The 19,412-nt window shown below is 42.6% G+C and overlaps 1 protein-coding gene across 2 annotated transcripts; it reads right to left on the bottom strand.

Annotated features, from left to right (window-relative positions):
- Positions 1 to 671: 671 nt before the first annotated feature.
- On the bottom strand, positions 672 to 19,246 carry ZFP69 (ZFP69 zinc finger protein). Of its 2 annotated transcripts, none has more exons than XM_077751970.1 (6): positions 19,001 to 19,246; positions 17,338 to 17,808; positions 15,945 to 16,030; positions 8,532 to 8,658; positions 8,113 to 8,211; positions 672 to 3,329 (listed from the first exon to the last, which is right to left on the bottom strand). In XM_077751970.1, exons 2-6 carry the CDS (start codon positions 17,462 to 17,464, stop codon positions 2,197 to 2,199), a joined length of 1,572 nt encoding a protein of 523 aa, XP_077608096.1. In that variant the 5' UTR covers positions 17,465 to 17,808; positions 19,001 to 19,246; the 3' UTR covers positions 672 to 2,196. The 2 variants fall into 2 exon arrangements, with proteins under 2 accessions (XP_077608096.1, XP_077608097.1); XM_077751971.1 differs by having other exon boundaries at positions 8,113 to 8,208.
- Between the last annotated feature and the right edge of the window lie 166 nt (positions 19,247 to 19,412).

Raw genomic sequence — 19,412 nt, 5'->3', positions numbered from 1 at the left:
AAAAGAGCGGGTAGGATCCGGAATTCCCTGAAGAGTAGCTCTTTCTGTTCTCCTCCCCCTCCAGCCACATAACCCCTCACCCCATTCACATCAACAACATGGTTCCCACAGAAGTTCTTTCTACAACTGACTTTAGAGGTGCGCACCTGACCTGGCTGGGCCAATGAGACCTTCCCCAGGATTTAAAGATTGAAAGTGAGGGGGACATTTTTTTTTTCTTTTTTCTGGGTGACGGAAAGAATATATGTAAAATCTGGAGCTAATGGTAACTGTGGTTTGTAATGAGGTACTAAAAAAAAAAATGAAAACACAAGCAGCAAAGGTGAGAGATGGACAGAAAGCTGCCTGGGTTTTCTAACGTGCTTCAGGTCCTAGGCCCAGTCTGCTGTTAGAATGTACTGCAGCCCATGAATTACAGGATACCCCAAAATCCCTCTAATAACACCCCCACACTGAGACTTAAATAGCCCCAACTGATTTCTGTTGTTTGACCAAAGAGTCTCAACCAATCTACTGAATTATTCAGAGTCCATATAGGAAGGAGGATAATGGGGCATGGAACTATAAAGTAGCAAGAGCTATAATGGAGGATCTAAGTGCCAGGCTTTGGTTTATAACTGCAGTGAATGGGAGTGAGGGGAAATCTATTAACATTTCACAGAATCACTCACTAAAACTTTAATAAACATTTACCAGATTGAAAAATTAACATGTACAAAACCATGTGGCCCTGATCTTGGTGCTCAGTTTTCACAACATAAGCAATGCTGATTAATACTTTCATTAATTAATGCTTATTAGACAGTCATGCCCTACCTTTTGTCTCTCTTCCTCCATGTATTAACTGTAACCATCCTGTAATGCTGTGTGGTGGACCATCCATCGGCACCCTGCCATCTGAAGTACCGTGACTCAATTATCAGTGTTGCTCCGTTCCCACAGGGGTTGCAGCCAAGATCTGACCTCTAAGACAGGTGGATTGGTCTCTTTAAAGGAACTCTCATTGATCAGGCAGCTCCAGTCCAGAGGTCAGAGACTGGAGCAGTTGGTAGAAAGAGGGCTTCTCCTTCTCCAGCTGAGATTTTGGTGGGCTTGGCTGCTGTTTGGTAAGATGCAGACTCCTCTCTGGCTCCAGGAATGGCAAGCAGCGCTCCTTCTGCGGACACAGCTCAGCCGCTACTTCCACACTTAAGTTATTGAGACAAAAGGATTCTTCTTTGATGACCTAAAGGGCTGTTGGTCCAGGACATGCTTCAGCATCAGGTGGCTCCTAGTTCTCTTGCTGGTGGGAAAATAAATTGGTCCGACCTCTATGAAGCCAATTTGGCAATAACCATCATACAAGTGCACATACCCTTTAGCACACAGAGACTCCAGTTCTTGGGATTTACCCTACACAAACACTTACATGTGTAAGGAAGAAAAATGTGTTAAGACTATTCATTGCAACAAAAGATTAGAAATCCAAAAGTCCACCCATAGTGAACTGGCTAAATAAATTAAAGTACATTCAAACCACAGAATACCATGCAGTTATAAAAAAGAGTGAGTAGGCACTTCATCTACTAATATGGAATGACTTCCATGATACATGGTTAATAAAAGTAATGTGCAGATGTGTTGACAGAGGAAGCTGCCATTTATGCTCAAAAAGAACTCTGCATTTGTATTCTCTTGGATACAAATAAAAAAGATCTCTTGAAGGGTGCATAAAAAGTTATAAAAAATCGTTGCCTCTAAGGCAGAATTTGGTGGTGGATGTAGGAAAAGGATTTTCACTTATACAAATGTCTATGCCTTTTGAGTTCTATCACATTTGTAAGTTTCTTCATTTAAAAAAAGGAAGTTACTTAAAAAACAGGGATGGTGATATTTTCAACAGTACTTCCCAAATGTTAGTCTATAAATCAGAGAATCCCCAAGGAGATAACTGATCTACCATGAAATCCGATAACAATTATGTGTGCATCATCCGTAATGCTGAATTTAATATGAAAGACCATCCTTTACCCTTAAGTACTTTGTATAGAGGTGTTAGTAGATAATAGTTATCAATGTACTGTTTATTTACACAACAGGCAAAAATAAAAGCTAGCATCATTGCATCAATTCCTCAAATTTAGAATCCTGGAATTTAAAAGCACAGAATCACTGATTTAGAGTTAGCTTTTGTTCTCGTGTTTGAATGATCCATTTCTACACATTATTTCGAAAGGCATTCCTCCTGTGTATTTCATGGTGCCGACTAAGCGATGAATTATAGCTGAAGGCTTTTCCACATTCATTACACTCATAAGGCTTTTCTCCAGTGTGGCGTCTCTGATGTTTCTTAAAGGATGAATCGTGCCTGTAGGCTTTTCCACAGCGGTTGCATTCATATGCCTTCACGCCTGTATGAACAGTTTTGTGGTTGCTAAGGTGTATCCTCTGTCTAAAGGCTTTCCCACATTCCTTACATTTGTAGGGTCTCTCTCCAGTATGGATTCTCTGGTGATGCGTTAGATACGCTCTATGACTAAAGGTTTTACAACACGCAGCGCATGCATAGGGTTTCTCCCCAGTGTGAATTCTTATATGTTCACTGAGGTGTCTAATCTGTCGGAAGGTTTTCCCACATTCATTGCACGTGAAGGGTTTCTCTCCAGAATGAGTTCTCAGATGTTGGATCAAGCTGATGTTCTGGCTGAAAGCTTTCTGACATTTATCACACACATAGGGTTTCTCTCCAGTGTGAGTTCTGTGATGCTGATTAAGAGATGAGCGATGCCTAAAGGCTTTGCCACAGTCTTCACATTCAAAGGGCTTCTCGCCGGTGTGGATCCTCTGGTGTGTAGTAAGGGAGGCACTTTGACTGAAGGCCCTTCCACATTCCTTACACCTGAAAGGTTTTTCACCAGTATGAATTCTCATGTGTTCAGTAAGATGAATGGGTTGTTTGAAGACTTTTTCACATATATTACATTCATAGGTTTTTGTTCTTACGTAACTCGGGTGATTAATCAGGTCTAATTTGTATTTATTCCTCTTTCTAGGTGTATCACATTTACGGTGCCTCTGTTCTATCGTAACATTTGAGCTGACAATATTTTCCCCAAATTTGTTAGTTTCTTCGTCACTCTTCTTGGGGGTCAGGATGGCGTGTCTTATATCACTTCCATGGGATTCCTGGTGCCTTTCTAACTCACCTTCATATTTAGAGGCTCTTCTCAAGGTGGAATAAATGACATCATCTCTCAGGAACCCTTCCATCAAAATGCCACGATATAACTGTTTCTGTAAAATGTCATTCTTTGATGCTGACGTATTGGTTTCTGTTTTATTCTTCAAGCCTGAAAGAAATGGGAAAATGCACATAACTCATATTCATTATGCTTTGAAAACTCAATTACTATAATGGATATGGAATAGAAATGTATAGAACTACACATATACAGCATATGAGATTTTGATTATAGTTGACCCTTGAACAACATGGGGGTTGGGATATCAACCTCAACACAGTAAAAAAAAAACTATGTATAACTTTTGGCTCCCACCAAAACTTAACTAATAGCCTACTATTGACTAGCAGCCTCACCAATAAGTCAATTACCACTTTTTGTGTTATATGTAACATATACAAGATTCTTACAATAAAGAGAAAGGAAAATGAACTGTAAAAAATCCACATGGGGGCACCAGCGTGGCTCAGTTGGTTAAGCATCTGACTTTGGCTCAGGTCATAATCTCAAGCCCTGTGAGTTCAAGCCCTGTGTCAGGTTCTGTGCTGATAGCTCAGAGCCTGGAGCCTGCTTTGGATTCTGTGTCTCCCTCTCTCTGACCCTTCACTGCTCACGTTCTCTCTTAAAAATAAACTTAAAAAAGAAAAAGAACTTAAATCCACATGTAGGCATGCCTAGGTGGCTCAGTTGGTTAAGTGTCTGACTCTTGATTTTGGCTCAGGTCATGATCTCACAGTTCATGAGACTGAGCCCCGTGTTAGGCTCTGCACTGACAGCATGGAGTCTGTTTGGGATTCACTCTCCCTCTCTCTCTGTCCCTCCCTTGCTTGTGCTCTCTCTTTCTCTCAAAATAAATAAATAAACATTTTTTTTAAAAGCTTACAAATCATTTCATTAAAAAAAAAAGTCCAGGGGCACCTAGGTAGCTCAGTCCATTGAGCATCCAACTTTGGCTCAGGTCATGATCTCACGGTTCATGGGTTTGAGTGCCACATCAGGCTTTGCGCTGACAGCGTGGAGCCTGCTTTGGATTTTCTATCTCCCTCTTCCCCTCCCCCACTCACCTACTCCCTCTCTAAAATAAACATTAAAAAGAAATACACATACAATAAGTGGACCCATGCAGTTCACACCAGTGTTGTTCAAGGTCAATTGCACATTTAAAAATGGCTATGCAATATGGGAAGGTAATGGGAAGTTAAGAAACAGGAAGTAAGGTAAATGTGTGATTTTATATAGAGACTAAAAGTTGAACACTTTAGACCTGCTCTTCCTAATACTAAATAATGAAATATCAGAGCTCTGTCGTAAGGGTATCTTTTCAATTGACAACTACTTTTGGAAAACAATCTCAGAAATATAAAAAGACGTCCTCTCCCCACACCAGCAGCAGCAGGAGATGCTCACTCAAAAACTAAAGTCTGAAAAAAAAACAAAAAACTAAAGTCTGAACTAAGAACTTTTATGAGAACATTAAGCTGTCTTTTATCAAAACTTGTACTAATATTTGCTTTGTTCTACTTCCTGTGGTTATTAATCTGTCCCTAGAAATGTTATTTATACAAAGGAGACTTGTAAGAAACCCAGACTACTATGTTGCTAATATTGCTATGTTCTATGAAAATATCTTTTAATCTTTGCAGTTCTGACTGGCTTTTTTGATAATTTGTTGTACCCATTACTAATATTTCAACTGATAGATCTGCATTCCTGAAAGGTATAACTTCTTGTAAGATTTTTCAGTCAACACAAAAGGATCAATAGTACTTCCAAATTCTTAATGAGTAAAGGCAATAATAGAGTCTGTGTTCTGTAGGCTTCTGATTCTGGTCCTGAATATGGGAGGGGGAAGAGAAGAAGACAGGGAAGGAGAGAAGAAGCCATTTATGTCACATCCCCTTCCCCAATTCAATATGCAGGCCTGAAGAAGGACCAAGAAGAGATTTTTAATGTTTTTAAAAAAGGTTTATTTTTTTTTTTTAACGTTTATTTTTTCTTGAGAGAGAGAGAAACAGAACACAATCAGGGGGGGGACAGAGAGAGAGGGAGACACAGAATCTGAAGCAGGTACCAGGCTCTGAGCTGACAGCACATTGTCCGACACGGGGTTCAAACTCATGAACTGTGAGATCATGGGCTGAGTCAAAGTCAGATGCTTAACTGACTGAGCCACCCAGATGCCACCACATGTTGATTTATTTTGAAAGAGAAAACGCATGCATGACAGGGGAGTGTCAGACAGACAGGGAGAGAAAATCCCAAAAATCTCACAAACTGTGAGATCATGAACTGAGCCAAAATCAGAAAGTCTGACAGATAACCAACTGAGCCACCCAGGCACCCCAAGAAGATTTAGCTTTGAATGAAGTTGGGAATTTTTGTTACTGCAGTAAGCTAAAATGTTTTACTAAAATCAAATTGTTCTTATTATTTAAAGGGACTGGAAAATCGAAATTCATGGTAGCTCTTACTATTTTCATTATTGTAAGCTGAAAAAGAGAAAATCCAAGAGAATATATAAACAAATTACTGGAATAAATAATGGAATGAAATAAGGTGGCTAGCTACAGGATCAATATATAAAATCCAGCTGTTATTACACACCAGCAACAAACAGAAAACATAATTTTAAAATACATACCATCAAAACAGCAAAATATAAGGTCTTCAAGATAACTCCGACAAAAGAGATGTAATTACGTACAAGACCTTTATAAGGAAAATTCTGAAACTTTATTTTTTAAAAAAAATGTTAGGAAATACCAATAAATGGAGCAATATCCCGTTTCTAGATAGTAAAACTGAATATCATATTAATTCTCCCCCAAAGTTGATCTATAAATTCAATTCTCTGCCAATCAAAATACCACCAGAGTATTTGCATGTGTGTGAAATTTCATGCATTCATTATATAATTTGCATGGAAGAGCAAGGGGCGAATAATAACGAGAACAATTCTGAAGAACAAAGTGGGAGAACTACCACATATTAAGTTTCACGGTGACATACAGTGATTACGACAGCTTGGCATTAGAGCAGGGCTAGAATAGAAAAATAGAACAGAATACAGTGCCCAGAACAGACGTAAGTATACAAGGAAACTTGACAGGTAACAGAGTGGTATTAACTATTAAATAAATGGTTCCTGGACTGATTATCCATGTGGAAAAATCAAACTAGGTCCTCATCTCCCACTACACATACAATAATTCCAGGTGAATTAACTCTAAATATGAAAAGTCAAACTTAGAAATAGAAGATGATATATATTATGTACATTTATTCTATAAATCAAGAACAAAATAGTAACAGAACTGGCAAAGGATTTTACATAAAAGAAAACTGGACGGTCAATAAACACAGAAAGTATGCTCCTCCTGCTAGTAATGAGGAAAATGAAAGAAACAGTAAGATACCACATTCACCCACAAATTTACAATAAGTTTAAAGTTTGACAAAGCCAAGTGTGGACAAAGATGCTGTGCTCTGGAAACTCTTAAGGCTTGCTCAGGGGAGTACAAATTGGTGCCACCGCTTTGAAGAGCAAGTTGGTAATACCAAGCAAAACGGAGATGCATCTACTCCATGACACCACAGTTTTGCTTCCACCAAACATCACAGAGAAGTACTTGCACGTGTACACAAGAAGACACTACAGGAAGACTTGCTGCATCTTGGAAACCCCCAAATTTAGAAACAATACAAATGTCTATTCACAGGGAAATGGATACATAAATTTATTTATTAACTCAACAGAAATAACTAGAAAAAGATAGATAAATATCAACTGTGTTGAATGAGAAAAGCAAGCAGAAGAAGTATATACATCATATATTTAAAGAATAAGAACATACAGGGGCACCTGGGTGGCTTAGTCGGTTGGGCGTCCGACTTTGGCTCAGGTCATGATCTCACAGTTCGTGGGTCTGAGCCCCATGTCTGGCTCTGCACTGACAGCTCAGAGCCTGGAGCCTGCTTTGGATTCTGTGTCTCCCTCTCTCTCTTTGCCCCTCCCCTGCCTGTGCTCTCTCTCAAAGCTAAATAAACTTAAAAAAAAAAAAAAAAAAGAACATGCAAAATAATACTTTATATTGTTCCAGGATAGACACACGTATCACTTCTCGGCCTTTTGGCTAAGATCAAGTGCAGGATAGACACACGTAGTAAAACTATGAAGACACACAGAATGACAATATTTAAACTCTGAAAAGTTGGTATTCCAAAAGGTAAGAGGGGAATAGCAGGGCTTCAACTCTTTTTTCTTAATCAAGATGGAAGCTACATAGAAATTTGTTATAAAGTTCTCTATGTCCTTCTGAACACCTAAAATATTTCATAATAAAGCAAAGTTTAAAGAGATGGTGAAAGTCCACTTAATTTGGGAAGAAGGTATCCTATGGCAATTTCTCTTGCAAGAAATTTCATACAGGTGTTCTCCAAAACACAAAAGATAGATAAATGAGTTAAAAAGAGAGGGAAAATCAAAGCAGAAATTGTAAAATGAAAATTGGTGAAAAGTGGACATAGAATGTAAGAGAGAAAATTAAAGACCCATTGAATGCAGTGAGAGTCCTGAGAAGAGATGCGTTTTCTGTGAAGAGATACCACGTACATCTGACTGCTCAGAGAAAGGAGCTTTTGATACGCAGAGTTCAGGATACTGAAGAAAAGAGGGAAAGTCAAGTTCTACCTAAATTAAGACAATACACCCTGCCCTCCAACTCCAGAGAGACTTTTGCAAGGTCAGGTGAAGGAAAGGAATGACGGAGGGAGGGGTAATGTGAGGTTTAGCGCATGCCCTGTCCAGTGGCTTCAGCCTTCCCCACAGCCTGGGGAGACTTCGGGGACTCTGGCCTACATATTAAAAGGTTACTCTCTGCGTTAGTCTCACCTGAACTGGGATCTCTTGGGCCTTCTTTCTCTGTCATCCATGGCTCTTGTCCTTTCTCCAACTGGGAAATCACACTAGGTTTAGAAAGTTGATATCCTGCTTATAAAGTAAAACAAAACAAAACAAAACAAAACAGAATGAACAGAGTATGAATGTTTACACTGAGTTCTAAGAACATCCCAGAATTTCTTTCTAGTCCTCTGGCAGTCAGGGTCTCTGAAGATGGAAAGGGACACCATAGCATGTCTTTCCATTCTAGTTCCACCAAAGCTGCTCCCCCAAGGAATGAGACACCTCTAATACAGAACTCAAGGTCAAGTTCAAATGAATCCATAACACTTAATAATTCAGAATTAATGACTCTCCTGTAACGGACAGGTTTTCTGCAACATTTTCTGGAATGTTCCGCCCATCCTTACCCACTGACAGCAGGTTCCCATAGTTCTCCAGCATCACCTCCCGGTATAGATTCCGGTGAGCAGGGGGCAGCCGTCCCCACTCCTCCTGGGTGAAGTCCACAGATATGTCCTTGAAGGTCAACAGTTCCTAGAATATAAAATATATTCTTTTTCAGACAAAGACCACCTCCGTCTAGGTCCAAGGAGTTCTGACAGTGTTCTAAGTTCTGAGAGATTTTAAACTGGTTTTACTGGGAGCCTGCTCTGGATGTGTTTGAAGATCCTCTGGAGATTACCACAAATATACAGAAAAACAGACAGTCATATGGGCCTTACAAAAAAATTTAGCAGGCTAAGGAGGAAACAACGAGAACCACAGTGAGGGTAGAGGAGGATCTTTTCTGCAAGGTGGTTGGGGAAGGCCTCTCTAAAAGGGTGAGATTTGACCAGAGACATGAATTAGTGAGGGAAGAGCAGTCCAGGTAGGTACAAAGGACCTAAAGCGAGAGCATCCTTGGCTTGTCTGAGGACGAGAGTGAGCATCAGTGCTGGCAGTTTGGTGAAGGGGTAGCAGGAGAGGAGATCAGACAGGCCACAGGGAGGGACAGAGAGGCTTTCAGCACTTACTGTCATAAAGCCAAAGCACTGCCACTGAACTTAAATCCTGGGGCCCCACTGGAGTTCAGTGCAAAGATGAACAAAGCTGTCTGGAACCGTAGTCTAACCCCAGCCTAGCTTACATACTTGAAGAGATAATAAAGATCAGGTCCCCAGCAGTGGTGGCATCGGTGTTTGTAGTTGGGTTAATCAGAAGTGAACTTTAACCAAATAAAAGCTGTTTCTCAGCGGAGCTCAGCCACAGCTCTAGGGGGAATATGAGTAATCAGTTCCTCACCTTACCCAACAGACAGAGGAAAGGGCTTAGTCTTTTGGAAATAAACAGAACTAAACAAACAACTGACACATATATGTATGTGTGTATACATATACATATATATGTGTGTACATAGAGATGTGTGCACATATACATATTTCATCCCCCACTGTTCTTTTTTTTAAGTTTACTTAGAGAGTGAGTGCGTGCGTGTGTGAACAGGGGAGGGGCAGAGAGAGGAGAGAGAGAATCCAAAGCAGGCTTCGCGCTGTCAGCATAGAGCTTGATGCGGAACTCAGTCTCATGACTGTGAGATCATGACCTGAGCTGAAATCAAGTGTCTCATGCCTAACCGACTGAGCCACCAAGGCACCCCTCCCCACTGTTCTTTAAAACCCAATATCTGAACTACTATAAAAAACTGTTACATATGTGAAGAAGGAGGGAAATATGACCTATAATTAAGAAAATAAAGGGGCGCCTGGGTGGCTCAGTCAGTTAAGCGTCCGGCTTTGGCTCAGGTCATGATCTCGCAGTTTATGAGTTTGAGCCCCAGGTCAGGCTCTGTGCTCACAGCTCAGAGCCTGGAGCCTGCTTTAGATTCTGTGTCGCCCTGTTTCTCTCTCTCTGCCCCTGCTCCCTCATACTCTCTCTCTCTCAAGAATAAACATTAAAATTTTTTTAAAAAAGAAAGAAAATAAAAATGAATAGAAGCAAGTCCATAGGTGACTAAGTCATTGGAATTAGCAGACAAGAAGTTTAAAACAATTATTAAAATATATGTTAAAAGGGGCGCTTATGTGGCTCAGTCAGTTAAGCATCTGACTTCAGATCAGGTCATGATCTCACAGTCTGTGGGTTGGAGCCCCACATTGAGCTCTGTGCTGACAGCTCAGAGCCTGGAGCCTGCTTCAGATTCTCTATCTCCCTCTCTCTCTGCCCCTCCCCCGCTCACTCTGTCTCTCTCTCAAAATAAAATAAAGACATAAAAATTTTTTAAATAAAGTACATGTTTAAAAATATACAATAAAATATGAATAGAATAGGTCAAAACATAGGGGCAACTGAGAGGAGAGAGAGAGAAATGCTATAGGACTAAGTGAAAATTCTACAAATGAAAAATAAGGATCTGAAAAATCCACTAAATAGACTTAATGGCAGATTGATGAAGACAAGATCCATGAAACTTAAGATAGGTCAATAGATATTATTCAAACTGAAGCACCAAGAGGAAAGAAAACAAAAACAAACCTGGGATAATACTAAGTAGTTCAATTAGAATCTCAGAAGAAGATAAAAGAACAGGCAGAAAACATATTTGGAGAAATGAAGGCTGAAAATTTTCTAAATTTTCAAGCCATAGATCTAAGCTCAGCAAACCCCAAAAATAATAAATTCAAAGAAAATCAGCCCTGTGCACATCACAGTAAAACTGCTGACGAGCAAAGATAAAAAAGAGAAGATCATGAAGGCAGCCAAAAGAAGGTAGGGAAGGAGGAAAAAAAGAACAAGAAAAGTTGGTATAAAACAAACAGAAAGGCAGGTCACCTATAGGGAAAGAACAGTAACAGCTGACTTCTCATTCCAAACAATGAGAAGCTAAAAGATCATGGAACATTTTTTAAGTGCTTAAAAGAAAAAAGCCACCCTAGAACTCTCTATCCAGTAAAAGATCCTCAAATAGAAGACAACAGAAAGACATCTTTAGACCAGCAAAAGCTGTGAGAATTCGTCAGAACACCCACACTACAAGCAACGCTGAACAACTTTCTTCTGGTTGAAGGGAAATGATGCCAGTTAGAAACTTGATGCCAGTTAGAAACTTGGAATTAAAAGAAGGAATGAAAAGTGTCTGGATTGGTAATTATGCGGATGGATATGAAAAGAACCTGTTTTTTTTCCTTTTCTTAATTTCTTAAAAATAGTTTACTGCTAAAAGCAAAAATAACAATAGGAGCGCCTGGGTGGCTCAGTCAGTTAAGCATATGACTCTTGATTTCAGCTCAGGTCAGGTCTCACGGTTTGTGAGTTCGAGCCCCAAGTCAGGCTCCTCGCTGAGCATGGATATGTAGGCTGGCTCTTCAGATGTATGGTATGGAGGGGGACATCCGTGTAATCACTCGAGGTTAGTTGTAGTTAGTTATACTATTGCTACTTCTCATCTGGACGCGAAGCTTCTCAGACTATAAGGATTATTAATATTACTGCTGAGAGTGAAATGAAAGAGCCTATTGAGGAGACTGTGTTTCAAGTTGTATATGCGTCTTGGGTAATCAGAATAACGTCGAGGCATTCCGGATAATCCGAGGAAATGCTGAGGGGAAAAATGTTACGTTAACACCTACAAATGTAATTGTGAAGTGGATTTTTGCCCAGGTATTATAAAAAGTGTATGCTGAGAATAAGGGCAATCAGCGAACAAAACCTCCTATAGTAGCGAACACTGCTCCTATTGATGGTATGTAACGGAAGTGAGCGACTACACAGTACGGGTCATGAAGAACAATGTCTAATGAAGTTTGCTAGTACAATGTGTGTTAGGCCCCCTACGGTAAACAGGAAGAGAAAGCCCAGGGCTCATAATATAGTGGGGGATCATTTAATATTTCCTCCATGAAGAGTGGCAAGTCAGCTGAATACTTTTACCCCAGAAGGGGTTGCAATCATTATGGTGGCCGATGTAAAGTAAACAAGAGAGTAAACCTGGAAAACAGTGTGGAGGTTCCTCAAAAAGTTAACACTAGAACTCCCCTATGACCCAGCAATAGCACTGCTAGGAATTTACCCAAGGGCTACAGGAGTGCTGAGGCATAGGAGCACATGTACCCCAATGTTCATAGCAGCACTCTCCACAATAGCCAAAACACGGAAAGAGCCTAAGTGTCCATCAACAGACGAATGGATCAAGAAGATGTGGTTTATACGATGGAATACTACATGGCAATGAGAAAGAATGAAATCTGGCCATGTGTAGCAACATGGATGGACCTTGAGGGTGTTATGCTGAGAGAAATAAGTCAGGCAGAGAAAGACAAATACCATATGTTTGCACGTATAGGAGGATTAGGAGGAACTTAACGGAGGGCCGAGGGGGAGAAGAAGTGGGGAAATGGTGGGGGAAATGGAGAGAGGCAAACCATCAAAGACTCTTGAATACTGAGAACAAACTGAGGACTGATGGGTGTGTGGGGGGGGGAGATGGGCATAGAGGAGGGCACTTGTGGGGATGAGCACTGGGTGTTATATGGAAACTAACCTGACAATAAACTATTTGTAAAAAAAAAAAAACAAAACAACAAGAGAGTAAACAAAATAAGAACAATGTACTGTGGGGTTTAAATGTGTATATGATATATGATGACAATATACAAACAACTGGGAAAGAGTAAATGGAAATCTGGGGCTTCCGCGCCATATGTGAAACACTATAATAATAACTCAACTGTGATATGTTACAAATATATATTATAATGGCCACACCAATCACCACCAGCAAATCAAACAAGTATAGCTAAAAAGTCATCAGAGGGCATGAAGTGGACTACTAAAACACTATGCAACCCAAGAGGAAGCAGAAGAGGAACAAAGAAACAAAAATGGGTGAACAGCAAAAGAATAAGAATGTCCATTTAAATCCCACTGTATCAATGATTACGGTAACTGTAAATGCACTAAACAAGCAAGACACAGCAATATGTGAGGTCACACTTTAAATATAAAGACGCAGATGGGTTAGAAGTAAAAGAACTGAAAGAGCTATACCATACAAACAATAACTGAAAGAACAGGGGAGGAACTATAATAAGTCAGACAAAAGTAGGCTTAGGAGAAGGAGTATTGCTGGCCATAAAGAGACATCTCATAACGATAAAGTGTCAGTTCATCAAGAAGACAACAATCCTACACGTTACTGATCTCATAATAGAACTCAAAATAGAGCAGAGTTGACAGAACTAAAGGAGATACAGACAAAACCACGGCAGAGATTTCAACACTCCTTTCTCAGTAACTGACACAAGTGGACAAAAATGCATCAAGGATACAGATTTGAACCGCCTATCAGTCAACTTAAACTAGTGGACATTTTTTTTTTTTTAAATATTTTTATTTATTTCTAGGAGAGAGAGAGAGACAGCGTGAGCAGGGGAGGGTCAGAGAGAGAGGGAGACACAGACTCTGAAACAGGCTCCAGGCTCTGAGCTGGCAGTCAGCACAGAGCCCGACGCGGGGCTCGAACCCACGAACCGCGAGATTGTGACCCAAGCGAAAGTCGGACGCTTAACCAACTAAGCCACCCAGGCGCCCCAAAATAGCGGACATTTATAGAACACTATACCTATCAACTGCAGAACATGCACATTCTTTTTTAAACTTTTTGAGATCATTATAATTTTTTTAATTTTTTAATTTTTGAGAAAGACAGAGCGTGAGCAGGGTAGGGACAGAGAGAGAGGGAGATATAGAATCTGAAGCAGGCTCCAGGCTCTGAGCTGTCAGCACACAGCCCTACACAAGGCTCGAACTCAGGAACCGTGAGATCCTGACCTGAGCCCAAGTCGGACGCTAAACTGACTGAGCCGTCCAGGAGCTCCAATTTTGAGATTGTAGATTCTGATGCAGTTATAAGAAATAACAAAGAGACCCCATGTACTCTCTACTGGGAGCAAAGCAGAGTTCTGACTGGAAAGGAGCCTGAGAGAACTTTCTGAGATGGTGGAAATAATCTCTATTTTGGTTACATGGTTATATATGTCAAAGTAGAACTACACACTTTCGGGGTGCCTGGGTCGCTCAGATGGTTGAAAGTCTGACTCTTGATCTAAGCTCATGTCATGATTTCACAGTTCTTGGATTGAACCCTGCATTGGGCTCTATGCTGACAGCACAGAGCCTGTTTGGGATTCTCTCTCTCTCTGCCCCTCCCCTGCTCATGCTCTCTCTCTCTCTCTCGATAAAACAAACAAACAAACAAACAAAAAAAGTATACAGGGATACCTGGGTGGCTCAGCTGGCTAAGCATCCGTCTTTGGCTCAGAACACGATCTCATGGTTCACTGGTTTGAGCCCCACCTCGGGTTCTGTGCTGACAGCTTGGAGCCTGGAGACTACTTTGGATTCTGTTTGCCCCTCTCTCTGCCCCTTTCCCACTCACACTCGGTCTCTCTCTCTCAAAAATAAACATTAAAAAAATTTTTTTTAATTAATCTTCTCCCAGCACTAATACCATCAGTTCTTGATAAATGTCAAGAAGTGAGGAATTCCAGATAAGTGAAATGTAGAGAGAACTCTTTAAATAGACTATTATTTCTTATTCTTATTACTTCTTCCTTATTACTGTAAATAACTTTGAAATGCATTCAATCCTAGAAAAATATTAGCATCTGAATCAGCTGAGGAAATTGGGATTATAAACAGCTAAAAAAAATTTGCCCCATTACCAAGCAAGTAAATACAAGAGATAATTTCAGATCCTGTACCATCTAATTACAGAACCCAAGTCCTTTTCACTTAAAACTCTTCTGCCATCGAATAATATCTCATCTTGAACAGTCTTTCTCATTCATTCTACAGGTTTCCTCCTGTCTTCCCTATGCTTCCAGTCAACAGTGAGGACACCCTGTAAAACTGTCCATTTGTCTAACGTGTGTGTGCTCCGTGGCCAGACCATTTCTTCCCCACTCACTTGTCCTTTGGTTGGTTGGCCCTCTGCTCCCAATACTATACTAAGGGTCACCACATGAAGTCCACCAGCGAAATGGGTACATCGCTTAAGAATGTCAGAACTTTCTGGGGCACCTGGGTGGCTCAGTCGGTTGAGCAGCCGACTTCAGCTCAGGTGAAGATCTCACGGTTTGTGAGTTTGAGCCCTGTGTCAGGTTCTACGCTGGCAGCTCAGAGCCTGGAGCCTGCTTCGGATTCTGTGTCTCCCTCTTTCTCTGCTCCTCCCCCACTCATGCTCTGTCTCTCTCTTTCTCAAAAATAAAGTTAAAAAATTTTTTTTAAAGAATCTCAGAACTTTTTGTCACTTTACAAAGTTTGTTTTTGAGTGAAAATACTCAAAAAAAAAAACCAAAAAACAAAAACCTGACGTGTATCTTAGACCCCAAGTAGTATTGATTTGTTTTTAGGGGCCAGAATTCTAGCATCCATTTTTCTTTCTCTACAGAAATTAACACAATGTTAAATCTAGATGTTCACAGGGGGTGGGGGGAAGCGGGGTGATGGGCACGGAGGAGGGCACTTGTGGGGATGAGCACTGGGTGTTACATGGAAACCCACTTGACAATAAACTATTATAAAAAAATCTAGATGTTGGCCACCAACAAGAGTTACAAGGAGGAAAGCCTCCCTGAGTAGGAAAATCGCCACCACTGAAGCCCAGTTTTCTGTACAAGAGCAACGTGCACAAGTTCCCTGTGTTGAATCTGTTAGCCCCACACTCCAAACTCTTCATGCTCAAAATAAATTAAATAAATAAATAAATGAAAACACAGGGTGGCAAGATACAGTCTTAAAAACCAAGCAGCAGGTCAAGAAAATGAAAGGAAAATCCAACCCACCTGAGATTCAGCGGCTGGGGGCCCAGAAGTGACTTGAGCCTGCAAACTTTCTCCCTGGGTCTCCTCAGCATCCTGAGGGAGCAGAGCTGAAGAGGGAAAAGGGCCATGAGGTTTGTATCTCCCCAAATCTCCCAAAGAGAAAAACTGCCTGCAGACCTGCTGAACATGGCTCCTCTCTCAAAACATTCACAGAGAGGGACATTTTGAGCAACTCAGAGCAGACCAGGGCCTCCTTAATAAGGAGGGTCCGCAGTGCACTGCTTTGAGTGTTAATACTTCTCAATGGGCAAAGCTGGTCCAAAAGCAAAGACCAGGCCACTCCTCTGTTCAAGTGTTTCTGGTAAGACAGAAAATCCAAACACTCCCCATGGACTTCAGGCCCACTACAACTCGCCTGAAGCAAACCTTCGCAGTGTGAGTTTCCACTGGGCACCATCCTTTATCCACTGTATACATATACTGACCACATTCTTAGCCCCTGGACTCAAATGGTCCCCATTCTCTGAACCACTCTTCAAGACACTCACTTCTGTATCCTTTCCTCCAAATCTTCTACAAAAAACGTAAGACATCTTTCAAGGCCCAATTCAGTGCTATCTGCTTTGTGAAAATTTCTCCAGTAAATACAGTCAGAAGAATGTTTCCAGTCTCTTGGCTTCCAAAAGAAATTTACCATAGCACTTTCTTAGGCTACCTTCTATTATTTTGCCCTGGATATGTGTCTGTTTCCATCAATTAATAATAAGCATTGGAGATCATTATTCATTTTTTCCGTTGGTCAAGATAGTGAGCAAACTCCAGACGCAGCCAGAATACGTATCAGCTGAACTTGAAATGTTAAAGGCATGATCACGTGAGACACATGAATTTCTCTGTCCATCTATCTGTCCTGACCAGACCACCAGATAATGTGTAATCTTGGACATGTTTCCCACAGACCTCCTGGAAACTGAGAGTCATCAAGTATCTCATTCCTTCCTGTCAGAACTGCTACTTGTGAAAAGCACTGGCTTTGGGCCAAAATGACCAAAACTTATGAAGGGAAACCTTGGGAGGGCTTTAGGGAGTAGAAGCCTTTGACCCCAGCGTCTGTGACAATCACAGATACTTGGGAGCAGCTGGTGGGGAACTCTAAGCTGTCCTCCTGTTTTGTGCTTTATCCGGGGACTAGAGATGGGAGCAGCATGGAGCGCATGGCGCAAGGAGCTGAGCCCTCAACACCTGCCCTCATAGCTATCCCCGTCCCAAAAGCCACAAGCACGAACCCCAAAGACCTGCTTTTCTCCGATCCCGCCCCCGCCCCCAGAGATGCTTCAGTGAAACAGGAGCCTATCTTTTCACACCCAAATTGAGAGTTCTTGTCCCGTATCCCCTTCATCGGGTCTACTCTCACCTCCTCCTTCAAACATCTTTGTCACGTCCTCCCACAGGGGTGCTCCCTCCTTGGCCTTCTTCGGATGGTGCAGCTTCACCCAGGTGCTGGCCTCGGTGGGCAGGGTGATCAGGAGCTGCTGCAGCATGATGACGCCCACCCAGTTGGGCGTGTCCACTTGTGGGGACAGAACGGCCAGAGTCTCTCCCAGGTATGTGGTCTCTGCTGACCGCAGCCTCCTGCCCCCAGAGCTTTGGTGTTTCTGGGCAGCACCAGAACCTGGAGGTCCCTAGAGGCTGCTGCGCCCTTCTCAACTCCTAAAAACTGACTTCTCTCTTAAATTACGTAGTGGCTCCCTGGGAGGCAGTCCGTTGAGTCGTCTGGAGTACATGCCTCTATACTCTTCTAGAGGAGCAAGAGACAGAAGAGGAGGGATCCAGAAGCACTGACCACACATCCAGAACTCGAGACCTTGCAAAAATGTATTTTAAACTGCAAAAGATCCGAAAACAAAGGTCTGACATCAATGTGGGAAGAAGTATAACCAGCGTTCTTGGATGTGGCTGTTTCCCAGTTCCATACACACATACACAAACAGCCAAAGATATAAAAACAAGCACAGACCCTGTCTTGCCTTCCCTCCCAGTTAGCTGGACCTGTCTTCTGCCTGGATACAGACTTTGGAGTTAAGAGGGCACGCTTTGAAATCAGACAGCTTGGGTAAGACTCTTGACACTGTACTTAAAAACTCTAAGACACTTCAACTCTCTGAGCTTCAGTTTCTTCATCCATAAAATGGAAACAACAATTGTACTTTATAATGCTGTAATATTAATTAGAAAACCCTTAAGCATTATCTTTTCAAGCTACTTTTAAGAGCAACTAGGCTCTGGGCACCTGGGTGGCTCAGTCGGCTAAACACCCGACTTTGGCTCAAGTCATGATCTGGACTTTGGCTCAAATCATGATCTCGTGGTTGTGAGTTCCAGGAAGAGCCCAGCGTTGGGCTCTGTGCTAACAGCTCAGAGCCTGGAGCCTGCTTTGAATTCTGTGTCTCCCTCTCTCTCTGCTCCTCCCCCACTCGTGCTCTGCCTCTCCCACACGCAAAAATAAACATTAAAAAAAATTAGAGATCTAAATTTAAAGTTCAAGTGTCAGAAGTGATAATCACGCAGCTGCATGTTCACCCGACCAAACAGCGCCAGACACACTCCCCACCCACGCAGATGCCCAGCAGCCGGCAAGTCCTTTTAACCTGTGAAGATGCCTCCTGGTTTCACGAATGTTAAAATTGGGGGGGGGGGCTGTTCAGACGGAGGAAACAGCACTTCGCGTACCGTCAGGACTACTGCAGAACTGTTTGNGGCAGGTGTCTCCACAGCCACCTGGTCAGGCGTGTCTGGGGCCCCACGCACAGACCGAGCTCCGTGTAACGGGGGCTGGCCCAACTTTTTGAAGTTTGTAAGGAAGGCTAAGTGGCTTATGGGGTCCCCCCACAGGGCCCCAAGCTGTGCCCGATGCAGAGAAAGGAGCGGCGTCCCGCAGACTGGAGCGTGTGGAAATATCCTGCCCCCAACACACAAAAGTAAACGTCTAGTTACCAAGGTAGGGAAACTTTCTCGAAGCATCATTTGGAAGCCGCCCCTCCCCGGAAAGGAGGCTGCACACCCGCGTATCCACTCACCGGTTTGGCCCCGGACGCTGCTGGGACCAGGGACGCGCCCGCGGGAGCGCTCGCTCCCAAGGCTTTCGGCGCCACGGGGTGTCTCTTCAGAGGAGCCGGCGGTAGCAGATTTTGCTCTTCCCCCGCCTTCGTAGACCGCAAGGCCCGCTCACCGATGATTCCCCGAAGCACGCCCAGTGTTCCCGCAGGCTTCTTCGGGAGCCCGCGGGACCTCGGCCTCCGCCCCGGATGCGGGGCTTTTCCCGGGCCCCCGGGGGACCTGGCTGNCTCCCCGGCCGCGCCCCGGGGCGCGGGGCTCCGCGGGCCGCAGCGGGAAGGCTGTCCTGACCCCGCTCCCCGCAGACGCGCGCCAGGCTACACCTCGCGGACACTCGCTCTGATGCCGGGCCAGCGGCGGCGACCGGCTCCACTC

Source organism: Crocuta crocuta, unplaced genomic scaffold (genome assembly GCF_008692635.1).
Source record: "Crocuta crocuta isolate KB4526 unplaced genomic scaffold, BGI_CrCroc_1.0 scaffold367, whole genome shotgun sequence".
NCBI lineage: Eukaryota > Metazoa > Chordata > Mammalia > Carnivora > Hyaenidae > Crocuta > Crocuta crocuta.
This window is presented reverse-complemented; position numbering and strand designations above follow the sequence as displayed.

Coding starts and splice junctions, on each gene's coding strand:
- ZFP69 (XM_077751970.1), bottom strand. CDS start 17,464: ATGCTGCAGCAGCTCCTGATCACCCTGCCCACCGAGGCCAGCACCTGG. Junction 16,031..17,337: donor AAAGATGTTTGAAGGAGGAG/GTGAGAGTAGAC, acceptor TTCCCTCTTCAG/CTCTGCTCCCTCAGGATGCT. Junction 8,659..15,944: donor CCCCAGCCGCTGAATCTCAG/GTGGGTTGGATT, acceptor TTTATATTCTAG/GAACTGTTGACCTTCAAGGA.